Source organism: Silene latifolia, unplaced genomic scaffold (assembly GCF_048544455.1).
Source record: "Silene latifolia isolate original U9 population unplaced genomic scaffold, ASM4854445v1 scaffold_124, whole genome shotgun sequence".
NCBI lineage: Eukaryota > Viridiplantae > Streptophyta > Magnoliopsida > Caryophyllales > Caryophyllaceae > Silene > Silene latifolia.
In genome coordinates, this window is record NW_027413129.1 from 1,163,674 (window position 1) to 1,188,334 (window position 24,661).

Below are 24,661 nucleotides of genomic sequence, written 5' to 3' on the forward strand. Positions count from 1 at the left end.
TTCCCAATAGTATAAGATTTGATAGCTGCCACGGTAGACCGACTCCTAGCATACTCCCTTTTCTTCTGTTAATTTCTCTTTTTTATTTTCCCTTGCTTTAGTCTTTAGTTTAGTTAGTCAAATCAAATCAAAACCCCCATTTCTGTGACGCCCTGACAGACCGAATTAGACAGATAGATAGCAACTTAGCCTCCCTGTGGAGATCGACCCTACTTACCGCTGACTTCTGTTAGTAGTAACTTAGGTATTTATTTTTGGTACAAAACGACAGTATCAAATTTTGGCGCCATTGCCGGGGAGGCGACGCTTTTTATCTGTTTTATTTTGTTTGTCCTTTCGCCTCAAGGGAAGACTAAGTACCTTGAGGCTGTTCTTATCTTTTTCTTTAGTGTTGTTTTGATAGGCCTACAGGTTTATTAGAAGCACGAGGGAGATTATCGAAGGGAAGGCTTGAGTACCTTCGATCCCTCTTGCCAAGATGACATCCGTCTCCCGACTAATTGCTCAGTTTGAAGCCCAAGCTGAGAAACCTGCTAGTTGGGAAAGGAAGAAATCTTGGGGATGTGGTCTTCTTGAGCACAATGCAGCTGTAGTTGTGCCGCCACATCCACCCCATCAATGGCCACCGCAACAAGATCCTCGTGATATACAGAAAAAAGAAATCGCGGAGCTGAGATCCTTAGTTCTGGAATTTGGTAGACATATGGGTGCTCAAGTCACTGAAATTGCTGAGTTGTAGTCTGAAATTGCTCGGTTAACAGCTGGGTTGGTTGCTCGGCAACCAAAAGAGGTGTGCTCGACCAAGAGCGGTTTTTCCCATGAAGAACCCGCGTTGCCCAATGCTGAAAATGATTTCTATATTTCGGATGACGACTTTCTATCGTATTTCCAGAGTGCATGCAAGGATATCAACGCTGTGCAGGAAGAAAGTCCTCGATCGAGTAATATCTCTTCTCGATCGAGTGACATGCAGGAGGATAGTTCTCGATCGAGTGATTTTGTTACTCGATCGAGTGAGATGCGAGAGGAAGTTGGTCGATCGAGTGAGTATTTTGCTCGATCGACTGATTTGGCCATTGGGAGCTTTAATTCGTCATTTGGATTCATTTTGGATGACGAGTTTGACGATGATGAAGGTTACGGTGAACCTCCCTTATTCACAGCAGAGTCGGATACACTTGAAGCTGCGATTTACGGGATGGATTCCACTGAGGAGGTTGATGAAGAAGCAACTGAGACGGTAATTGCTCCTAGCACGGATGAGGTAATCCATTCCTTTGTCAGTGATTCCGTCGTTGAGAGCGACCAACCCGAGGTAGTAAGCGATAATTTCATTATTGTTTGTTTTAACAGTATATTGCCTCGTTTAATTTGTGCTCCTTCTTTTAATGCTACACCCTCTCATATGTGGACGCATAACTTAAAGAATTTTCACCGTCCTTATCATTTCAAGTTCGTTAATCTGAAACGGGGCCCTACCTTATTGACAATTGCTCCCGCGCTCCTTTATTTTGTGGATAAATTTAGAAGCGCCCATAGGAAATTTGTTCGGCTTAAAAAGTTAAACATTTTTATTTCCTATTTTGCTATTCCACTTTGGTGCTACTTATGCTGTTGTGTAGCACATGCGCAGCTATTTGACAGGTTGTTGCGCGCTTTGAGCTGTTTTGATTGTGACTATTAGAGAGGCTCGAAGAAAAGAAGGTCGAGCTGGGACCTGACTGAAGCTAGCGCTACCCGGGAGGCAACCCGGCGATTTTATTTTGCATTCTTATTTACTTTCAGTTGTAATAAATGGTTTTATACCATAGACTATCTCAGTATGCTTGTTCTTGTTAGTTTACGGGCTGTTCTTATTGCGCTTTTGCAGGTATACACTGGGGACTACTCGATCGAGTACCTTTTGTACTCGATCGAGAGCTTTTTCTGCCATATTCACTCGATCGAGTGAAATATTTACTCGATCGACCCCTGCAAAATGCGAAACTACTCGATCGACTGCCTTTCTTCTCGATCGAGCAGTTTTTGGATGCCCATTCACTCGATCGACCACTGTTGGACGGATATCGAGTGTATTTGACTTGTATCAGCTTCCTGAGACGGTTTTCCGGGCCTTTAGCAACCTCCCACGTTCATGGTCGGTTTTGGGAGGTCCCTTTATTCGCGCTATCCTGTAAGTTTTCCGCTTTTACTCTCTTTCTCCTTTAGTTTGCATTTCCTTTCCATGTTTTGGTACAATGGGGGCATTGTACGGTTTGGTTTGGGGAGGTTATGCATCCATATCTGTGTCTGCATATTGTTTTTATTGCATTTTAGTTATCACATTTAATTTATGTTGGCATTGTTGTTTATTTTCGTTAAATTTCATAAAATCCCATAAAAATTAAAAAAATTGTTCAAAATTTCAAAAAAATATTCACGTTTAATTTAGCATATAGGTTGAGTCGGAACGGTGGATTTCAGTGATGAAATTGCACTGCATTTGTCTTTTTGCTTAAGCCTTGCATTGAATTATTTATCTTATTAGCTTTGTCTTATTGCATAATCTACGAGTTAATGTTTAATTTAGCTGAACAAATAAACTTGACCTGAGATTTTGGCAACCTACTTATAATTTCTAAGATTTAGAGCCTTATAAACTGGTGTCATTTATGACCAGTTTCATGTAGGATTGTGAGTAGTTACTCCTTGCATATCATGTATCATCAATTTGCACGTATATGAAATTCAATTGCTTTTTGCCGTCATACATTCGGGTTAGTGGTTGGTGTCACATGCAGGGAGGTGCTTACATTTTCCCTTTCTTTCATTTTTACCCATAAACTCCACATTAGCCAAATTTGCCTGTTGACCTTTAGCTACATTCCAAATTTAGCCTGCCTTGTCAAGCTAGTTTAGATTGTTCCGCGGTATATTGTCTATTGTATCAAATGTTGGCTCATATCATTTTGTTTTGGAGTTGGTAATTTATGAAGAAAAGGAGGATGATGAAAGAAAAGAAAAAAAAAAAGAATTGAAAATGAAAAAAGAATTCACAAAAAGAATTCGAAAATGAAAAAAAAAAAAAGGGATGAAAAAGAAGAAACCGAAAAAAAAAAACGTGATGAAAAAAGAAAAAAATTGAAAAAATTCGAAAAAAAAAGGGGTTGATGTTTGGTGATCGGTTCCTGCTCCTATGTTCTATCTTACATCATTTGAGGATATTATCAGTTTGGTTTGGTGAGATTTTATGCCAATTGAAGGGCATGTGCTTTATTCTATAATTGAGTTGGAAATGGATATGTCTCATATGGTTCTGTTTAGGTACTAGCTTGATCGCCTATACCTCCACATTCCCATAAATGTTTTGCCTTATCCTACCCATTGCCTCACTTTACCATATTTTTTTCTTTTTTTGTAAGCCCTCGGCTGTGACAGGACCTTGTTTGGTTGGAATGTATGTTCGGTAGTTAGAATTGTCTATCATATTAGTTGCATGCATGTTTATGTGGGTCGTAGTTTAGGTGAGCGACTATATTTCTTTCTCTCTTACATTCATTTGCTTACCCTTTGCTTCATGAGAGAAGAGTGACCCGTGAGAGTCCACTATTAAAGGTCTTGCAAGGTCGACGGTTCAGCTTTATTATAAACATCTTATAACTCGTTTGCATTTGACTGTTTTGCTATAAGTGTTGGTTTGCTTGCATTAAATTGGCTTAAGTGGGCATTTGTAGCTAGCTCTGAGTTATCTTTTCCGTTCCATTAGTTGCATTTTAGTTTACTCGGGGACGAGTAAAGGTTTGGTTTGGGGAGATTTGATACGTGCATTTTATATAGTCTTTTTAGCCTAATTTATGCACGCATTTCTATGCTTTTATCGTGGTTTCATGCTACGAAATGCCCCGAATATGCTACTTTGGTGTATTTTGTCTTAATTGCAGGAATGGACCAATAAGTAGTAGATTCAAGCCTAAAACATGTCCCTACGCATGCATTTAGGATATGAGTTGAGTCGGAGCTTGGAAAGTACTATTTTGAGATGCGCATTGGAGTAAGGAAGTTAGGCGAGATAAGAAAGTGCTTCAATTTGCTAGTTCCTGCTTGTAAGAGCCATATCTCGAGTTCTACAACTGATATTCCGGTGATTCTAATTGGAGATTAAAGTTTGTCCTTTTAGCTTTCCAATGCCACCGGAATCACCCTGTTTGACCAAGTAACGAAGAAATGGCAGACGTTTGAAGTTCAGTGCGCGAAGCAGGAATTACGCGCTGAGAAGTGCTCGATCGAGAACTATTTCTATTCGATCGAGAGCCCATTTGCTCGATCGAGAGCCACTTCTTCTCGATCGAGTGGTTTAGGATAAATAAGTACTCGATCGACTATGTTTCCTTTCGATCGACCAGTTCCTTTTATGCCTTTTGCTCGATCGAGTGATTTAGTTACTCGATCGAGTGGATTTTGCTGACGGGCTGGGCTTTTTAGCTATTTTTCGTCATTAGGTTTAATTAAACTCCTAATTTCTTATAAATAGGAGTGAGGTCGTCAGTTTATGTATCTCTTTTTATCCGGAGGATCTCTTCCTCTCTTCTCTTCTCTCTCGATGTTACTTTTACACTGTTACTTTGTTCTTCCATTTAGGACTATTTAATTCAAGTAATTTCTCTCCCTTTTTCTCCTTAATTTCTTAATGTTAATTATTGTTTCTCCTTTATTTCTTGTTCTCCCCTTAATTATGCGTAGCTAATTCCGCGTAGTATGTTAGGATTAGGGAAGCCGTGGTAGCGATGTTTTAACTGACTTGAATAGGTTAGACTTGCGATAGGAATTGTATTAGGCAATTTAACTGTTATCCGGTCGAATGAATGCATGCAGGAGACCATAAATCTAGTTAACCCCGACCTAGATCGAAAGATTGGAAGGGAAGGCTTGCTTAATTACAATAGGGTATTGCAGTGAGGGCGAAAGTTAAGCTGTTTACGCTCTAGGGCGGTTTAAGGACCGAAAGGTGACGACCATAGCTCTTCTTATCAATAGTTTAATCGCCTCAGTATTCCCAATAGTATAATATTTGATAGCTGCCACGGTAGACCGACTCCTAGCATACTCCCTTTTCTTCTGTTAATTTCTCTTTTTTATTTTCCCTTGCTTTAGTCTTTAGTTTAGTTAGTCAAATCAAATCAAAACCCCCATTTCTGTGACGCCCTGACAGACCGAATTAGACAGATAGATAGCAACTTAGCCTCCCTGTGGAGATCGACCCTACTTACCGCTGACTTCTGTTAGTAGTAACTTAGGTATTTATTTTTGGTACAAAACGACAGTATCAGGTCCCCCACTGGTGGTGTGGAATATCTGTTGCGATGGAAATTCTGGCAAGACTACACACTTTAGTGTGTAGTCAGGTGTGTGGACATATGACGGAGTTGGATGATAATGTGTATTGTTATTCTGCTTATCTTATATTGTGTAATCAGTAACTGACCCCGGGTAATTGTTTTTAAAACTGTGGTGATCTATTCGGGGATGGTGAGCAGGTATGAGATCGATTGCGCGAGGGATAGCTAGGATGGAGTCACCATGAGTCATTAGAATCTTCCGTTGTGTCTTGAACTTACATTTCTTTTCAGTTGGTTTGAATTTGGAACATTTGTATTTACTTTATAGTTTTGGTTTTGGAATTGTAATCACTTAAACTCATTTATTTAATTATGTTCTTTTACGGTTAATTTGATATACATTGCCTCGGATAACCGAGATGGTAGCACTTCCATGCATGAGGTGGTCTTAGTATGGCACCTTGGTGTACGGGGGTGTTACAAAGTGGTATCAGAGCGACGATTTTGGAACCTGTAACTAATGAATCTAGGGAGTCAAAACAAAATGAACCCGGGTAGGAGTTGTAAGGAGCTAATGCAAAGACTTGGGAGACGTCCTAAAGTCGCGAACTCGCCCTACAACTTTGAACCGGTCATTATGGTGTGTCATGGGATCTTTAAGTGCTTATTAATGTACGATTATATATATAAATATTGTATGATGTGTTGTATCAATTGATGGATAAATGATTGTGGGGGAACGGAAGATGCAGTGGCAAAAGGTGAAGTATTTTATATGAACATATGTTGTTGTGAATAATGAAGTTGCATGATGATGATTTATAATGTGGCTTTATAGTAACATGTGAATAGGATGTTGCGTTTTACGTGTATATATATATATATATATATATATATATATATATATATATACACATATATATATATATATATATATATATATATACATATATATATATATACATATATATATATATACATATATATATATATATACATATATATATATATATATATACATATATATATATATATATATATATATATATATATATATATATATATATATGTCGTTTGCGAAAAGTTGTTAATTTAAAGCATGCGGGTAGCTAACGAGTCAGCATGACTCGATCGAGTGGGGGATACTCGATCGAGTAGGTTGGGCTCGATCGAGTGGGCTGAGCTCGGTCGAGTGGGGTATATGATGATGTTGGGCAGTCGCTACTGTTTTGGGGCACTCGATCGAGTAAGTCGGGTACTCGATCGAGTGGGGACTACTCGATCGAGTACTTGTGGGGCTCGATCGAGTTGGTTATGTGGTACGTCTGGTCAGGTTCTGAAGTTGAGGTACTCGATCGAGTAAGGGGGCAACTCGATCGAGTGACCTCAACTCGATCGAGTGGGTTTAGTTGCTCGATCGAGTGTGGTTGTACAGGTCATATACGCGTTAAGCCGTAGGCTATGTGGTTACATTTCTCTCTCCTCTTATAGCTTAAAGATGTCGCCAAAGAGATCTTCTTTATATACTAGGGCGCAAGAGTAGGGTGTAGATGAGATAGTCAAGATGCTTGAGCATCAAGAGGCGCTTACTGAGGCCTTAAAGAAGTTTGGGAAAGATAAAGAAGCCGGGGTGGACTTTGCCAAGACGAGCACTACGATAGCCCGCTTCAACCCAAAAGAGTATATGGGTACGGGTGCGCCAATTCTGCTCAACAATTAGCATAGAGAGATGGAGAACATCTTGAATGTAGTTCATTGTCCCGAGGACTTCAAAGTGGAACAAGATGCATTCTACTTGAGAGATGCTGCGGGAGAGTGGTGGGACAAGGTAAGGGAGAGTGCCCTAGATTTGTATGTGAGGCAGGGTAAGTCAGCTATACCATGCAGTGAGTTTAAGAGAGCTACGCGCCGAGAGTTTGTACCTGAGCATGTTCGTAGTAAGATGAGGGAGAAGTTTGATGATTTCAAGATGACTCCGGATATGACCGTGGTTGAGTACTATCATAAGTTTAATGAGAAGTCCAGATATGCAGAGGATATGGGGCTGAATTAGGAGAACTTGGCACTGAGGTTTGAGAAGGGCTTGACTTACAAGATAATGGAGAAGCTACCAGTTGGGGTCCTTACAGATGTTAAGGAAGTTTATGAGCGAGCAGGGAGAGCTGAGAGATTGGTCGAAATGGCCAAGGAGAACAGGGAGAGGGGTCCTGAGAAGAGAAAGGCTGAGAGTGAGGGTGGTGGTTAGTCTAGTTACAAGAGAGGTAACCATAAACATGCGAGGGTTTACTCATCGGGATCGGTTTTCAGTAGTGGAGCTTCCTATGGGCGTGGTCGTGGTGGTGGTAGTAGCAGCTGGGGTATATACTACAACTGTGGCGGTATGGGCCACAAGAGGCATGAGTGTACTAGTGCTATGAAGAGAGGTTTTCAGAGACCATCGCAGGGGAGTTTCTCGTAGGGTCCGTGTCAGAGTTTTGCTAGCAACAGGCCGGCTGGGTCATGGAGGTCAGAGTAACAACAACGGTGGATATAACCGTAATGGCGATAACTCTTATCAGAAACCGGGAGCTAACAACAATCAGGGGTCAGCTGTCAAGCCATCTACTTCAGCTAGTACGGTCCAGGGAGGTGGAAAAAAGACAAGTGGCAAGTTATTCATGATAGACAAGAAAGCTGCTGAGGATGATACTCACGTGATCACGGGTACCTTTCTTGTTAATGGTGTTTTTACCTTTGTTTTGTTTGATTCGGGGGCGTCACACTCTTTTATATCGTCGAGTCATGCTAAGCTTTTGGGTTTGAGAGAGATTGAGTGTGTAAAAGATAAGGTTTTTATACCATCGGGTGAGTCAGTGTCTTGTGGGAGGTTGTATAAGGGTGTATCTATGGTAGTTGGGCAGGTTGACCTTCTAGTGGGATTTGTTAGAGTTTCCTATGGGAGGTTTTGAGATGATAGTTGGTATGGATTGGCTGGGTAAGTACAAGGCTAGAATAGATTGTCACCAAAAGTGAGTCTCTATGAGAGGTCCTAAGGGAGTTAGTGTGTCTTATCGTGGGTTTGTTGTCAAACCCAAAGTTAAAGTGATTGCAGCGATGACATTGAAGTCTTATCTGAGTAAGGGGTGTCCTTTGATTCTGTGCCATGTGAAAGACCATAGTAAGGTGGGTTCGACAACTGATGCGATATCAGTGCTGGGAGAATTCCCAGATGTTTTTCAGGAGGAGATACTAGGTTTGCCACCGAAGACAGATATAGATTTCAGTGTGGAACTGAAACTAGGGACGGGACCAATCTCTAAGGCCCAGTACCGCATGGGTCCTAAAGATCTGGAAGAGCTGAAGAAGCAGTTGGATGATTTGACAGATAAGGGATACATTAGACCTAGTGTATCGTCGTGGGGAGCACCAGTTTTGTTTGTGAAGAAGAAGGACGGGAGTTTGAGGTTGTGCATCGACTACATGGAGCTGAACAGGGTTACAGTGAAGAACAAGTATCCTTTGCCAATGATAGATGATTTGTTTGACCAGTTGAGTGGGGCATGAGTCTTTTCAAAGATTGATATGAGATCAGGTTACCATCAGGTGAGGATTCGGGATGAGGACATACCGAAGACAGCTTTTCGATCGAGGTATGGTCACTATAAGTATGTGGTGATGTCGTTTGGGTTGTCTAATGCACCAGCAGTGTTTATGGATTTGATGAACCGCGTCTTCAGTCAATTTTTAGATAGGTTTGTGGTGGTGTTCATAGATGATATCTTAGTCTATTCCAAGACTAAGGAGGATCATGCGGAGCACTTGAGGATGGTGTTACAGACTTTGCCTGATAATCATATGTATGCAAAGTTGTCTAAGTTTGAGTTCTGGCTCGAGGAAGTTGCCTTTCTGGGGCATGTGATTTCTAAAGATGGTGTATCTATAGATCCAACAAAGATAGAGGCAGTGTCTAAGTGGGAAACACCGAAGAATGTGGCAGAGATCAGGAGTTTCTTGGGTTTGGCAGGGTACTATCGTCGGTTCGTGAAAGACTTTTCAAAGATTGCAAGACCTATGACAGCGTTGATGAGGAAAGAGAACGGGTTTCGTTGGGATGAAAGTTGTGAGACAACATTCCAAACATTAAAGGAGCGTTTAACCATAGCTCCATTCTTAGTTTTACCTGAAGGGTGTGAGAACTTTGAGGTGTATACAGATGCTTCAAAGAATAGGTTGGGTTGTGTGTTGATGCACAATGGGAAAGTCATTGCCTATGCTTCTAGGCAACTGAAGCCTTATGAGGAGAACTACCCAACACATAATCTAGAGTTGGGTGCAGTGGTGTTTTCTCTCAACATTTGGAGACACTATCTTTATGGAGCGACCTTTAAAGTGTTTTCCGTTCACAAGAGTCTCAAGTATATCTTTACTCAAAAGGAGCTGAACATGAGACAGAGGAGGTGGATGAAGCTTATAGGGGACTATGACATGGATATCATATACCATGAAGGGAAATCAAACGTTGTGGTTGATGCGTTGAGCAGGAAGAGTGTACATTCCCTATGCACAGCTATGTCTTTGATGAGGTTAAGAGATAAGGTGGGGGAAATGGGGATACATGTGATACAAAAAGGGAATGCTAGAGAGGACTTGACAGTGGAGCCAGATCTTTATGATGACATTCGCCAGAAGCAGGCTCTTGATCCTAAGATTCAGGAGTGGAGAGCTGGAGTAGAGTAGGGGACAGTGTCTCGGTTCTCTATTCATACAGATGGGAATGTTCGGTTTGATGGGAGATGGTGTGTTCCTAGTGATGAGGAGTTGAAAAAGGTGATCATGACAGAGGCTCGTTGCACAACGTATTCAGTACATCTAGGTGGTGACAAGTTGTATAGAGATTTGAAGAAGACTTTCTTGTGGCCTAGGATGAAAAGGGAAACAGCTGAGTTCGTGGCTCGATGTTTGACATGTCAGAGGGTTAAGAGAGAGCAGCGACGACCACAAGGTAAGATTCAACCTCTTGAGGTACCTGAGTGAAAATGGGAATCTATCTCTATGGACTTTATAATGGGTTTACCGAGGAGCCAGCGGGATAGTAACATGATATGGGTGATAGTTGACCGTTTGACTAAGTTAGCTCACTTTATTCCAATGAAAGATACATGGAGTAAGGTTCAGTTGGCTAATGGATATAGGAAACATGTGGTAAGGTTACATGGAGTCCCTAAGGACATTGTGTCAGATTGAGATGCGAGGTTTATTTCTCAGTTTTGGCAAGAGTTGCAGGAGATGATGGGAACTACCTCGAAGATGAGTACTGCTTTTAATCCTACGACAGATGGATAGACAAAGAGAACTATCAAGACTCTGGAAGATATGTTGAGAGCTTGTGTGATGGAGTTTGGTGGTAGCTGGGAGCATAGGTTGGATTTGATGGAGTTTTCTTACAACAACAGCTACCATACGAGTATTGGGATGGCACCGTTGGAGGCTTTGTATGGGAGCAGGTGTAGAAGTCCGATTTGTTGGGATAATAGAGCTGAGGCAATGGTTTTAGGACCACAGATGGTACAGGAGATGATAGACCAAGTGAAGGTGATTTGACAAAAGATGAAAGCGGCCCAGGATCGACAAAAGAGTTATGCAGACTTACATCGCCGTGACATAGAGTTTCAGGTTGGGGATAAGGTTCTTCTGAAAGTATCTCCTAAGCGTGGGGTTATGAGGTTTGGTAAGAAAGGGAAGCTGAGCCAGAAGTTCATAGGATCATATGAGATTTTGGATCGTGTGGGAGAAGTTGCTTACCGGTTAGCTTTACCACTAGCTTTGGATCGGGTGCATAATGTGTTCCATGTGTCTCAGTTACGAAATTATGTAAGTGATCCTTCCCATGTTCTAGAGGTGGAGAACATAGAGTTGGATAAATCCTTGTCTTATCTTGAGGTGCCAAAACAGATTCTTGATCGCTAGGTTCGGAAAACTAGGTCCGGGGAAACGGTGTTGCTTAAGGTTCTATGGTCTAATCATGAGGTTGGGGAAGCTACTTGGGAGGCGGAAGAGGCGAAGAGGGAGCGGTATCCATCTCTTTTTTATCAGGTATGTGTGGTTACGGGGACGTAACCATGTTTCGTTTAGAGGGGTAGGAGATGATCGCATAAGGTTTTGGTACGGTTTTATGTTAGTTTTGTATAGTTAGTAGTTGTTTTGAGTCGGTTTGAATTGTGGTTGGGGTTGTGTTTTGAGTTTTGTTGCGTTGTTGTGTCATGGTCGAGTTAGTTTGTTTGTTTTTTAGTATGGGTTTGAACTTCGGGGACGAAGTTCATCTTTAAGGAGAGAAGACTGTAATACTACGGTTTTCTGTACTGTTGGGTACTCTATCGACTAAGTGAGTCTTGGTTTCGAAACAGTGTACTGCTGAAGGGCACTCGATCGAGTAAGTGTGTTACTCGATCGAGTAAGGGGCACTAGATTGAGTAAATAATGTACTCGATCGAGTAAGTCGGTTTTACGGGTTATTTTGTCGGGTTTTGTTAACAATGCGAAAAATATATATAAACACTTCCGTTAGTTTTCTTTGTCACTTTTACTTTTTCTAAACTTCACAAAAACCTAAACAAAGTTACGTTGCTTTCTTCTTCGCATTGCTATCAAATCCCGAAAGGCTAGAGTCGTCGAATCGTTGTGTTCTTTACGCCGTTGAGTTTGTCGTATTGTGGGTAAGATCCTTGTACAGTTTTTATGTCTTTTCGTTGATTTTGTTTAAAACCCTACTTGGGTATTTTCGGGGTTTTTGAGAGTATGATGCTTGGTAGATAGTAATTATATGATTGTGTAGTTATAGGAGGTGGTTTCGTAGAGGAGCAGTTTTAAATAGCTGTTTTGTGACGGTCTTGGTGATTCGCTTATTCCAGGTAGGGTTTCCCTACTCGGTTATTGTTTATATGATATTTGATAGTTGGTTGGTGATGATTGTGATTGTTGTTGATCTTTATCATATTGGTGTTGTTGTTGTATAATTGGTTGAATGTAATTGTCTGTGGTTCGCGAGGCGCTCGGCTGAGTGGGGTCACTTGCGGGAGTGGCTTCACGCCCTTGATTCGCCCTAAGTGAAACCCGCCACAAGAGGGAATGTGCGCATTAAGGAACTTGGGTTTTCGCTCGGAATAGATAAGCGGGGATTTGGTGGGTACGGCTGCGGTCCCCCACTGGCGGTGTGGAATATCTGTTGCGATGGATATTCTGGCAGGACTACACACTTTAATGTGTAGTCAGGTGTGTGGAGATATGACGGAGTTGGATGATAATGTGTATTGTTATTCTGCTTATCCTATATTGTGTAATCAGTAACTGACCCCGGGTAATTGTTTTTAAAACTGTGGTAATCCATTCGGGGATGGTGAGTAGTTATTGAGTAGGTATGAGATCGATTGCGCGAGGGATAGCTGGGATGTTGTCACCATGAGTCATTAGAGTCTTCCGCTGTATCTTGAACTTAGATTTCTTTTCAGTTGGTTTGGATTTGGAACATTTGTATTTACTTTACAGTTTTGATTTTGGAATTGTAATCACTTAAACTCATTTACTTAATTATGTTCTTTTATGGTCAATTTGATATACACTGCCTCGGGTAACCGAGATGGTAGCACTTGCATGCATGAGGTGGTCTTGGTAAGGCACTTTTGTGTATGGGGGTGTTACAAAAACCGTCTTACCTTAAGATTTCGAGGCGGAGGGACAAAATCTCCCTTCCTTTTCTCTCTTTTCCTCTCTCTGTAATCTTGGTATGTTAATGTTGTGAGTTGTGATAAGGTGAGTGTGGATGAGATAAGGGTAGGTGGGATATGTATACATGGGTGGGTGAAAGTATATCATTATCCTTATTATTTTATTATCTGTCTCATACATAACTTATATAATACAATATAATTATATGATTATATGATTATAAAATACGGGGTATTACAGATTGTTTGTTGGTGTTTATGGGGTTTGGGTGGATTTTATTCAGATTATGTAATTGCGGGTGGTTGTTATTGCCGGAGACCAGGGTCACCGATTTTAGGACGGTCGTTGGGTAGTGGTACTGGTTATAATTTGTGATCGTGGTTGGTAGGGATGTCAATCTCACCTGCAACCGTTAAATATTCATCCACCCGATTTAAATGGATGGGCGAAAACCCGAGTTAAATGGATGATGGATGGATGATGGATGAAATAAATGGATGATATATAAACCTAAATCCAACCCGTCATCCATCCGCCACCCGATATTCTTCGTTTCTTGAAAAAAAATTACATATTTATATAAAACTTAAGATAGACAATACTAAGCTACTTACTTTATATACTAGTCAAGCAAACATTAAGTTACAAGATTTTTAATGCACGTAATCTAATACTAATTTACCTTACATATTTTTGGGTGAAATAAAATTCAATACTTTTTTAGACTTATAAACATAATTATAATCACCCATTTATCACCCGATCCACCCGTTGCATCCGTGGATGTTGGATGGACGGATGATGGCTGATAAAATTTCGTGGACGATGGATTGATATGATGAACTTTTTAATGTGATGGATGGATGCAGATGAAGTTTCACCCGACCCGAACCGGATCCATTGACATCCCTAGTGGTTGGTGGTTATGAGGGTTGGTAGTAGGTGGCCGGTAGTGGTTAGAGTTAGTCAAGGGAATGGGTTATACCCTATGGTGGGCGAATGGAAGTAAAGGGATTTAGGGGTATGAGAAGCAATGAAGATGGGAAAGGGGATGAAAAAATTGTCAAACAAACAACTGCAAAAAAATGAAGAAGTTTTATTTGCTCTGTTTTCCCTTTCCTTTAGATCCCCAATCAATCGCCCCTTAGTGTTTTAGGCCACAAGAAGTCAATGGCGAGAAGCTCAAACATTTTAGACTAATAGAGATATGTCTTGTTATAAAATATTTATGTAAGTGTGGAAATATAGATTTAATTTCATTTTCATGATTTTTATTGAAGAAATTTGAGTAGAGATAAACACTTGGAGTCGATGAATTGTCGTCCGTGACAACACACATTAGATATTGTAACTAATCTAACAACATCATCAGTAAAGATACACAAAAAAAATTAAAGTATTCAAATTCATAATTCACTAACACGCGGTGTATTACAACATTTAAAATGTTTGATTAGGAGGATACTGTATATTTCAATATATATAAGATTAATTTAACTTGTTTTACGCCAACAATTTAGTATCGGTCAGGTAATAAAATATTACAGGAATACGATATATTCCAATATATCTTATAAGATTAATAATCAGAATAAGATCTAGAGTTAGCTGCATTCAAAGTACTATGAAGTTTATCAGTTAAGTATTAGCGGCTTTTGCACGATCAATTTTTTTTTTCTCCTCAAAAACATATAGCGCTGAAGCACCTAGGTAATAGTAAGCTACTTCCGCCCATACAAGACACATGCGCAAGCGAACTCTTGAAAAGATAAAATAAGAAAAGAAAGAGTAATTTTGTATAATATTTCTTTCATAAATTGGTTTTTTCATGCATTTGAACGGATTAATTAATGAGTTTGTAGGGCAAAATCTAAACAAAAAGAAAGATACCAAACCTAAAACCATGTGGCTTTGAAGAGAAGGGATATTATCTAGGAGCCCTTTGTTACACAAATCTTATGAATGATATCTTTGATTGTTCGTTGGTCAATTTAGAGTATGACTAATACAAATAAATGATTCGTTGTACGTATATGTTACATTCAACAAAACTCACATTATGCAAAATATACGAAACAAGCTCAAACAAATGTCAAAATGGTCATCCATAGTCTCTCGTCCAGATGCCGCTGTCTTGATTGTTTTCCGTGTGATCTCCGGCGGCCATGCATGGTTCTGATGTTCTTTTATACAGACCTATCGGTTGAGACCCAGGCTTTTAAGTTTGATCTTCTCTACAAATCAAAAAGTTTTTTTAATGAGGATAAAGTCCTAATTAAACAACTATAATATAGTTAAAACTAAAAAAACTCACACTTTAAGAATAAAATGGAATGCAAAAGTTATACTTATGCTAGTATAGTAGTATGATGGCATTATCATATGGCAATTTATGTCAAAATAATGGACCCCTTTGATAATTATTACTTAGTAATCAATAGAATTGAATTGTGTGGAATCCCATGTCCAACTAACACTAATAAATTTGATTGAATTGACAAATGAGCATGATTTTTTCTAAGTATAGTTTAAGTGTAATTGCATAAATTAATCATGCAATTGGTGACTTTTAATGATACATAGAGCCCTTGATACCGATATATAAGCCAGAAAATATGGTTTGTTGGGTTTTATGCTCATTTTGGTAGGCCATTAGACTAAGGCAATGTGTTTGCCACTTCACTTGAAATTTGTGCCTAATTGTGCAAGCAAACAATGGACTTCGGCATATAGGTGCTACTTATACTTGGACGACATTCCCAAACTTGTTTTTGTTCATGGTTTTTATGCAACTTTTCATGAAATCTTGGAACTTCAGTTCTCTCACCTTATTTTTTTTTAAATGAAAAGAAAAAGTCATACCCTTATTTCAAATTGTATGTTTTTTTTCGAGGTAATCCATTGACATTCAATATTAATAAAAAAAAATACTATGGAAAAAATTGTAAAACTCAAATTATTATATTTGTCATGAAAAATACTTTTGAAAAGTATACATGTCAAAATATTTGGTAATAATATTTTGACAATTATTAAAGAATGTATAAGATGTACGAAATGTCATTTGTAATTACGGGAGTCGAGTGTTTCAAACTTTATTCTTAAGATTAGATGGAAATTCCTCTCCGAACTCAGGGTTATGACTTATGAGCATATAAACTCGAAAAAAAAAAGACGACTACGTCAGCTTAAATTGTCATGTTTTTGTACGACTTGAGTAAAGCTAAGACATGTTTACGCAATTTCTATTTATGAGACTTATAGAAACATTGCAGTCTCAGGAATTAGGGCACAAGTAGCTAAATGCCTAAATGTAGACAATTCAAAGTGAAAATAAAATATATAAAGAAAAAATAAATAAAAATAAATAAATTTGAGAAATAAAAAGAAATGTTACTTTTAAGAAGCAAAATCTTTGTCAAAAAAGATAAATCATTGTGTGTCGGAGGAAATGATGAATACTCAATATAGTAAAATGGCATTTACAAAATGATAACCATACATACGTCAATGAATATCAACCTTGATGATGCAATATTGTTAACACCCTAATTGCAAAAATGTACAATATCATGCATAATAATGGTATTGATTATCCTTTAGAAAGGGAAGGGAGTTATAACAACATCTACAAGCCCTAATTAGCCCAACCAAAGAACTTGACTGTTAAACAAGTTGACATCTTCTTAGCTCCACGATAATATAATCAAAGTAGAAAGAGGCATACCTGTTATGTAGCGGGTCAGGACCCGTGGGCACTGCTCTTTCATTATCTGCAACCCATCCTCCATAAGAATTACCATTATGGGTAACATTGTTATCATTTAACATTGTATGTGATGTATCATCATTAGTATGGTTTAGCGAACTTCTGGCAGCAGTTGGTCGTAGGTGCAAGCATGAAATAATGACTGAAATTGCTAGCAAGATGTATAAAAGTCGGCTTCCACGAAACATCCTTATGGAATAATGTATTGTTTTGTGTAGAATGCAAGAAGATGGAAAGATTAAGGAAGAGAGAAAGAAACTAAGAAAGGGTATGTGGAGTAAAAGTTTTGTGGAGAAAGTCAAGAGTAATGAAAGACCATAGAAGAAAACGAGTGTGTGTGTGTGTTGTGTAGAACAAGTCAAAAATTAATATTAGTGGATTGCAGTTTTTAAACTTTGTGGGCGGTTAACAATTGTGATGCTAATCTCTTTGGGTCTTAGTCCTAATAAATACCCTAACTTACTGTCGGCTAATTCATTTGAGTCGGGTAATTATGGGTCAAGATACTCCCAATTATGGGTCCTATATAAAGGTTACAGCCTTTTGTAATGTCAACATTTTTGTAATTTCCAACTTTATGTACTCCCTTTGTCCCGTTCATTTATTTGCTTATTTCGTTTTAAGGCATCTTAGCCAATTATTTGCGTTTCTATTTTACAAATGTCTTTGATGAACAATTAGATCCACGCTCAATTTTTAGTCTACTTGTCATATAAATAATTGGCTTATTCTTTTTTCCTTTCGTCTGTGTGCCAAAATCAAAGCCAAACAAACAAATAGCCCAGACAGAAGGAGTAATTTCAACTTATCATTCTATACCAATTCACACTTTTTAAAATTTGGTTATTTTTTTAGTTAGCTCAACTCGGGTACTGAATCATTTTGGATTATTCTATTTACGTCACATTCATGCAACTCAATTATGCACGATATATAAACAGCCCAACACTGGGGACTGAATTCCATACAAAAGAAGTGCACCTTTCTTTTTACCAGTTGAGCCAATCCTCCGGGGTAATGAATGCCTCAACCGGGCTACAAAAATGAGTACATTTTTCAATGCAATTGCAAAGTACTCCATACGCCAAACAAAAAATCATCTGACCGACTTCAAATTGTTGTGGTAACAGCGCCATTACGAGACATTTGTCCAAAGTAGTTATGTACTTTGAACGTTATTCTCATTAGCCACAATACTTGAGAAGACGAAATAAGTGGAGGAAAATAAAGGTCGAAGAAAGATGCGACGTCTTAACTCCCAATTACTACAAATAACAAATGAAGAAAAAGTTCCAGGTTGCGAGTTTAAGCGTTGATTAGAGACGCCGAGGAAGTGAACTCATTATTATAAGTGCTACAGCCTATGGAATAGGTGAGATTAATCCTGATGTACTGTTTTCCCTGATCCAGTCCTCCCCGGTCCCCTGGCAGGCTGGCAGGAAGAAAATAAAAGAGTCGAGAGTAATGAAGAAAAGGGAAGATTAAAAAAAAAACTACAAGGAAATCTACAGAAAATGCGTCTCTCTACTGATGTGCTTTATGTACAAGACGCACCTGAGGCACCACAAGACATTCTGGCTTGTGACTCACTTCGCCTTGTGCCTGAGCGCACTTTTTAAAACTAAGTTTTATATCTGAACAACTGAACCACTTGCTGCAGCGTGGTTATCTACTGCAATTAAAACGTCAGCAGACGGCCCAAATGGTCATATCCAAGAACATCGGAATAGTGTAATCACTCATCATAAATTCATAATAATGCGCTTGACAAACAAGATTCCAACTTCTCCAATTGCAAATGTGATGCTTACTGAATACAAAATCATGAAGACGATTCGAAACAGAAAGTTGCACAAGTTCACTTGCCTGTGCTTACAAGGATCAGTGCACTATTTCCATTCCCAAATCTTGAGCCTGCTAGAAATCACAATGAAGAATATTGAAGCAGCCCCGAGAGATGTAACTGATCAAAAACACTGGACTTATTCCAATCCAAGAATAGCAAAGCATTGAATCTAAACCAGACAAATAAAGATGGTCACCAGAAGTTCAAATTCCACAGTAAACCATAGAATCTACTTGATGAAGATTACATCCCAGCATCTATCTCCAATTGAGCATATGAAAGTGCACGAATTATCAGATTCATATACCTTCCCTATTCTAACAAGAATGATAATATTTCCATTTTGGTTTGTCCCAAGATAGTGTTAAATGATTACTATGTGCTAGGTAGCTTGCCATGAAAATTTAAACATGGAAAAAAAAAAACAATTAGAATAGGGAAATATTTTTAGAGTAGCCATATGGAGGGAATTATTTTTTTTTGTTAGCATTATCTAGGGAAAACACTCCTGATGCTTTTCCCCTCACACAAATACTTGTGTAAAACCGTTTTACAGAAGTATTATTGTAAAACCGGTTGTTTTACTTAACTACCCTTGTAAGAGTGGTTACCAATTACCTTTATGTGGCTATTAAGGTAGGGTTATGCTCTTTCATGGACGAGTTTTACTCTATCATGGACATAATTGACGACTTTACCCCTTCATTTCTAAACTCATATTTTTCTATTTCTTCTTATCCCCTTAACCTCCACTCCTGCCGCCACACCCAACCGCCTGATCAGACCACCCTCACCCACTCAACCGCCCCTTCCTGGTGCAGCCACCGGCCATATCTTCCCTTTGCTCCACATGCCCAGACCCGACTCCCCTCCCCCACCTACCTCAGACCGGACCTGCTCCCCTCCCACTCAAACCCTCCGTTGTCAAACCACTCCGCCCCCCCATCCCGACCCTCCTTCACCGAGACCCACTCGCCCCTTTCCTCCACCCAGACTCGCACTCCAATTCCCAACCCGACTAAATTCCAGCCTCCCAAACCCCATCGCGATCCAGGTCAGATCCCCACAGGCCACCGGCCCCTCCGCCGCCATCAGCCCCCTCTCCAATCACCCTAGCCACCCTTACCCATGAACCCTACTTTTCATAACCCCTAATTTCATGTATTCTATTTAACTTGATACAAAACAACTGATGCAAAATGAATGAAGTTAGAATTCTGGTTAATAGGAGGATTAAAAAATCTATGATTGTGTAATTTTTTTGAAGACTTGATTAATTTTAAGAAGAAAAGTAGAAGGGAGAATTTGTTTGTTTTTTAGAACAAGGACAATGTGTCGAAGAATTATGGCAAAAAGTCCATGATAGAGTAAAACTCGTCCATGAAAAGCAACTACGTTAAGGTATATAGAATGCGGTTTTACAATAAGCTTATTTTAAAACCATCTTACAAGAGACCTTCTCCTCCCCTCGTGCCTCAATGAATTCTAATGAAAAGTGATCAAACTAAAACCCATACACACTACTAAATGTCTGTTTATCTATTAAACCAGGCTATCGTTTTCCAATGATGGCAGCAATACAAAATATTTGATTCAAGTATGGCTACATTTAGTATTGGCTTGGCAAGAAGCCAAGTCACAAGGCCAATAGCGTTATCCTAGTTCAAAAAGGATTGACAATCATATATGAGCACAAATATACTTCACCATTCCTAAATGTCTGTTTATCTATTAAACCAGGCTATCGTTTTCCAATGAGGACACAATCAAGTAACCCCTTTACGCCTTGTTTGGACTTTGGATACTAAAATGGAGGGAAAGGGAGAAAGGGGGGGGGGGAGGTGGAATGGTGGGTAGGAGTGTTCCCTCCAAATCTTTCCTCTGTTGAAGGGGAAACGGTTTTGGCTTGGAAGAGGGAAATGGAGGGATCCATTGAGCATCCACAAAGGTAAAAATCTACCTCCCCAAATGCACTCTCTTTTCTCATATGGGGAACCTCACTAATGCACCAACCTCCCCATAATTTGAGGCTCCACCATTTTTAGAGGAGGTTCCCCAAAAAAAAGTGAGGGTAAATTGTGTGTTTCTTTTGGGGAGGTTCCCAAATTATATATAAATGGGGAACCCCATTGTTGCATAGATATAGTTATAAATTGGGGAGGATTAATGGAAAAATAGTGGAAAAAGAGGTGGACGAATAAGAAAAGGAGAGAAAAAATATGGGGAGCTTAATCAATGCGGATGCTCCCCTCCAAATCCCTCCACCCCCATTTTGCTATCCAAACAATGGAAATTACCTCTCTCCAAATCCCTCCCCTCCCTTTCCTTCCAAATCCTTTTATACAAACAAGGCCTTAAGAACATAAACATAAATCAAACTCAAATTCTTGAAACGTTCAAAGAGTGGAAGCAACTTGTGAACATGTCACACACGTAAATAACTGCATAAAACACATCACAGTTAACCTCATCCAGTTCATACAGACTTAAAAACAAGGTTGGTTCATCCAGAATAAAATAAACTAAGAATTTTTTAAAGGAAACAAAAGGAATACTGACTGAACTTCCGTAAAAGGTAGCATTTACTCACATAAAGCTTTCATGAGCACCTCCATAAATCCTGATAGCTATGAAGCAAGTAGGGACTCAGAAGATCTTACGTGGCTATGTCCAGTACCATCATGCGAATCCACCAGGTATCAGTGGGCAAAAAGGGTCTCATTGCGCCTTGGAGGTCTATCTGGAACACTACCAGGTTTAAACTTCGAAGCCTCATGCCTAGAAAGTTCAGGCGGAACAGGACTATTGCTCTGAACCAACATCTGCTTTAGATCATAGAAAACTTCGGTATCATGCAATGTCAAAAATGTCGTAGCCACACCCGTCTTTCCTGCCCTTCCAGTACGTCCAATACGATGTGTGTACATCTCAATGTTCCCGGGCATATCATAGTTTATCACATGAGCAACATCAGGAATATCTATTCCACGACCAGCAACATCAGTTGCAACCATGACGTTGTATCTCTTGGTCCTGAAACCTTCAAGGCTTATCTCTCTTTGTTCTTGTGATTTGCCACCATGCAAAGTAGTGACTCGGTAGCCTGCTTTGTCCAGTGACTTCATTAGAGTATCAGCATTCTTCTTTGTGTTGACAAATACTATAGCTGTTTTATCACCCAAATCATCAAGATACTTCTGCAACCTGTAAGTTTTTTCTGATTCCTTCATCATAATCACTTGCTGTGTGATGAGGTCAGTTGCTTTACCAGCAGTTCCAATAGTGACCACAACAGGATTCCTCAAGTACTTCCTTGCAAGCCGCTCTACAGCGGGTGGCATAGTAGCACTGAACATATAAGTTGTTCGATAAATCCTTCTCTCATCCAGCTCTTCTTCTTCATTCTCGGGCTTTAGGTTACTAGAAGGCATCGCATCCAAGACACCAACAACCTGAGGCTCAAAACCCATATCAATCATCCGATCTGCCTCATCTAAAACGACATAATTGCACTGGTTGAGCACAACTAGACGCCTTTCAAGACAGTCAATGAGACGTCCTGGTGTGGCAATAACAATTTCACACCCTTGTCTAATTTTAAATCCTTGCTCTTCAATGGACTGTCCACCAACCACAGAGACCACCTTAATTCCCATATAGTGAGCAAACTTAACTGTCTCATCTTCAATTTGTTGTGCTAGCTCACGAGTAGGGGCCATAACAACAGCATAAGGACCCTCAGCCTCATTATCTTCGGTAATCGGTGGTAGTCTAGTAATATAAGCCAACATAGGCAGAACAAAGGCAGCCGTCTTTCCTGAACCAGTTTCTGCAACCCCAATGACATCCCGCTGTTGGAGTCCTAATGGAATAGCTGCCATCTGGATGGGAGATGGAGACTTGTAACCAACGCGCTCCACAGCTTTCAAAAGCTCTGAACTCAGTTTACTCTCAGCCCAATTCCTCATAGGCCTAGGTATCCTGGAGCCTTTGTAAGATATATTAAAGTCCTCCCTGAAAATCCTCCAATCCCTCTCACTCATTTCTTCAAGCTTCTTATCAGACCAGTGACGATCAACCCTCATATCAAATGGATCATATTTCTCAGCAGCTTGCTCCCGCCGACGTTGTGCGGCGGCTTCTTCAGGTTTCTCTGCAAACCCATCTTTTTTACGTATTTCCTCACGCAAATCCACTTCATTTTTAGCTGCCAGCTTCTTCTGCTCCCTTCGATCAATTCCAGCTCTGAACCCTCTACCAAACAACAGCTGAGCTTCATGAGGATTTTGATACAAAACATTCATATCACGAGATGTATCCTCTGTGTTCTCCCAATCAAATGAAAATCGGAACTTTTCACTCGGCTTGATCACGCGCTTCTTAGGCTTTTTTGAACCCAAATACTGCTCTTTAATCAACTCCAGCTCCTTCTCCCTCTCCCTCTCAGTCAATTTCTCCAACCTCACACTCTCTCTAGCCTTACCCTCCTCTTCCCGTTCCTTATCACGTTTCCGTCTCTCCATATCCCTCTCCTTCTCTCGTTCTCGATCCCTTTCCCGATCTCGTTCACGATCCCTTTCCCTGTCCCGACCACGGTCACGGTCACGGTCCCTGTCCCTATCCCGGTCATGGTCTCTACCCCGAGAGGAGTGATGATGAGAAACATCCGAGACCCCGTTGGAATCAGATGAACGTGCTTGAGCAAGGAGCTGCTCAGCACGGAGTTTCTGGTCAGCTGTTGCCTCTTTCCTGCGCTGCAAAGCTAACTCCTCTCTTTGCGCTTTAGTCAAGAAGACAGGCTTGGCAATGTTAGAGCTGTTACTAGTAGTCGCCCCTGAGGCAACCGACCCACTAACAACTTCTTCTAAGGGTTTTATCATGACTACAAAACCGATCACTAATGATTACTAAATCAACCAGTACCTGATCAAGAAAAGGAGCATACAGTAAGTCCTTGCTTAATCAATCCAATAAGAAAATAAGAAAATTGCTTATTAGACCATCTAACAAACATTCATACACCATAATCATAAACCTAATATGTAAATTATTTCCAATGTTATAAAATTGAATGATTACAAAGTTATGCCATAACAGTATCAAATTTTGCAGTTTACCTTTGATTGAAATACTGCTCACAAATAATTAAAAAAATAATAATAATAAACAAATGATTGGGACGAAGGGAGTCGACAGGTTTAACAATCAATGATGATCATGATTATATACAATTACGGTCTAAAACAAAGTTGAAGTTAATCATAGCAGCAATTAAGAAGAATAAAAATAGAGCAACGGTGAAACCCTAACCCTAACCCTAATTACGTGGTAAAATCGGAAATCAAAAATGAAGAAATAACAAGGAAAATATAGCAACGAAATGGAAGCAAAAAGAAGAAAAATTCAAAATTGATAGGAAAGAGAAGAGATTGATACATACCGTAATTTGGGCGAAATCGAGTTGGAGGATATTGATAATTTGATGAGCAGAAGACGATAATTAAATAGATGATGCAGTTGAGTCGGTTATCTTATTTCAACTTATTATGCGTATTGGGCCTTACGTTTTCAATCCCGATTACGAAATACCTATTGAGAGGTGAGTGGGAAACACATGGGGTGCCCCACCTTGTCCCCTCTCCCTTTTTGTGAGAGGTCACAAGCTTGTGCCGGGATTAACCCGTCACAAGCAAGACGCTTTGTCGTTTTATAAGCTCTTCAAATATTCCTTTAGATTACTACCAAAGCTCTCGTAATTCTTGTTTTGCTCACGTAGTTATAGATACCTCAGAATTCAGAACAATGGGGTAAATTGGAGGTACAACAATCTTGTATTCTTGTTATATAACCCATTGCCAAATTTCACCGGAGACAGAAATGGTACATCAAAGTGAAAACGATCAGATCCATATTTCAAACTGCGAATAAAGTGCGAGAGAAATCCTAACAAAATGGCATCCTTGCATAACATGGCAGGCATTGGTGGATCGCATCCAAGACCGACCCTGGGAAGTGGTCAGTTCAGTTATG

The 24,661-nt window shown here is 39.7% G+C and overlaps 1 protein-coding gene across 6 annotated transcripts; it reads right to left on the reverse strand.

Moving 5' to 3' along the window:
• Positions 1–14,903: 14,903 nt before the first annotated feature.
• Positions 14,904–24,434, reverse strand: LOC141637650 (DEAD-box ATP-dependent RNA helicase 21-like). 6 transcript variants are annotated; one of them, XR_012541837.1, is made up of 6 exons: positions 24,072–24,205; positions 21,222–23,554; positions 18,652–18,699; positions 18,340–18,457; positions 16,744–18,217; positions 14,904–15,250 (listed from the first exon to the last, which is right to left on the reverse strand). XR_012541837.1 is itself a non-coding variant. In XM_074447124.1 (2 exons), the coding sequence occupies exon 2, from the start codon at positions 23,509–23,511 to the stop codon at positions 21,331–21,333; it is 2,181 nt and encodes a 726-aa protein (XP_074303225.1). In that variant the 5' UTR covers positions 23,512–23,554; positions 24,072–24,434; the 3' UTR covers positions 21,036–21,330. The 6 variants fall into 6 exon arrangements, 1 of the variants encoding a protein (XP_074303225.1); XR_012541838.1 differs by lacking the exon at positions 14,904–15,250 and having other exon boundaries at positions 18,015–18,457; positions 18,652–18,702; XR_012541836.1 differs by lacking the exons at positions 14,904–15,250; positions 16,744–18,217 and having other exon boundaries at positions 18,251–18,702; positions 24,072–24,358.
• Between the last annotated feature and the right edge of the window lie 227 nt (positions 24,435–24,661).

What these genes read in the sequence shown, in the direction of transcription:
- LOC141637650 (XM_074447124.1), bottom strand. Translation starts at nt 23,511, where the DNA reads ATGATAAAACCCTTAGAAGAAGTTGTTAGTGGGTCGGTTGCCTCAGGG.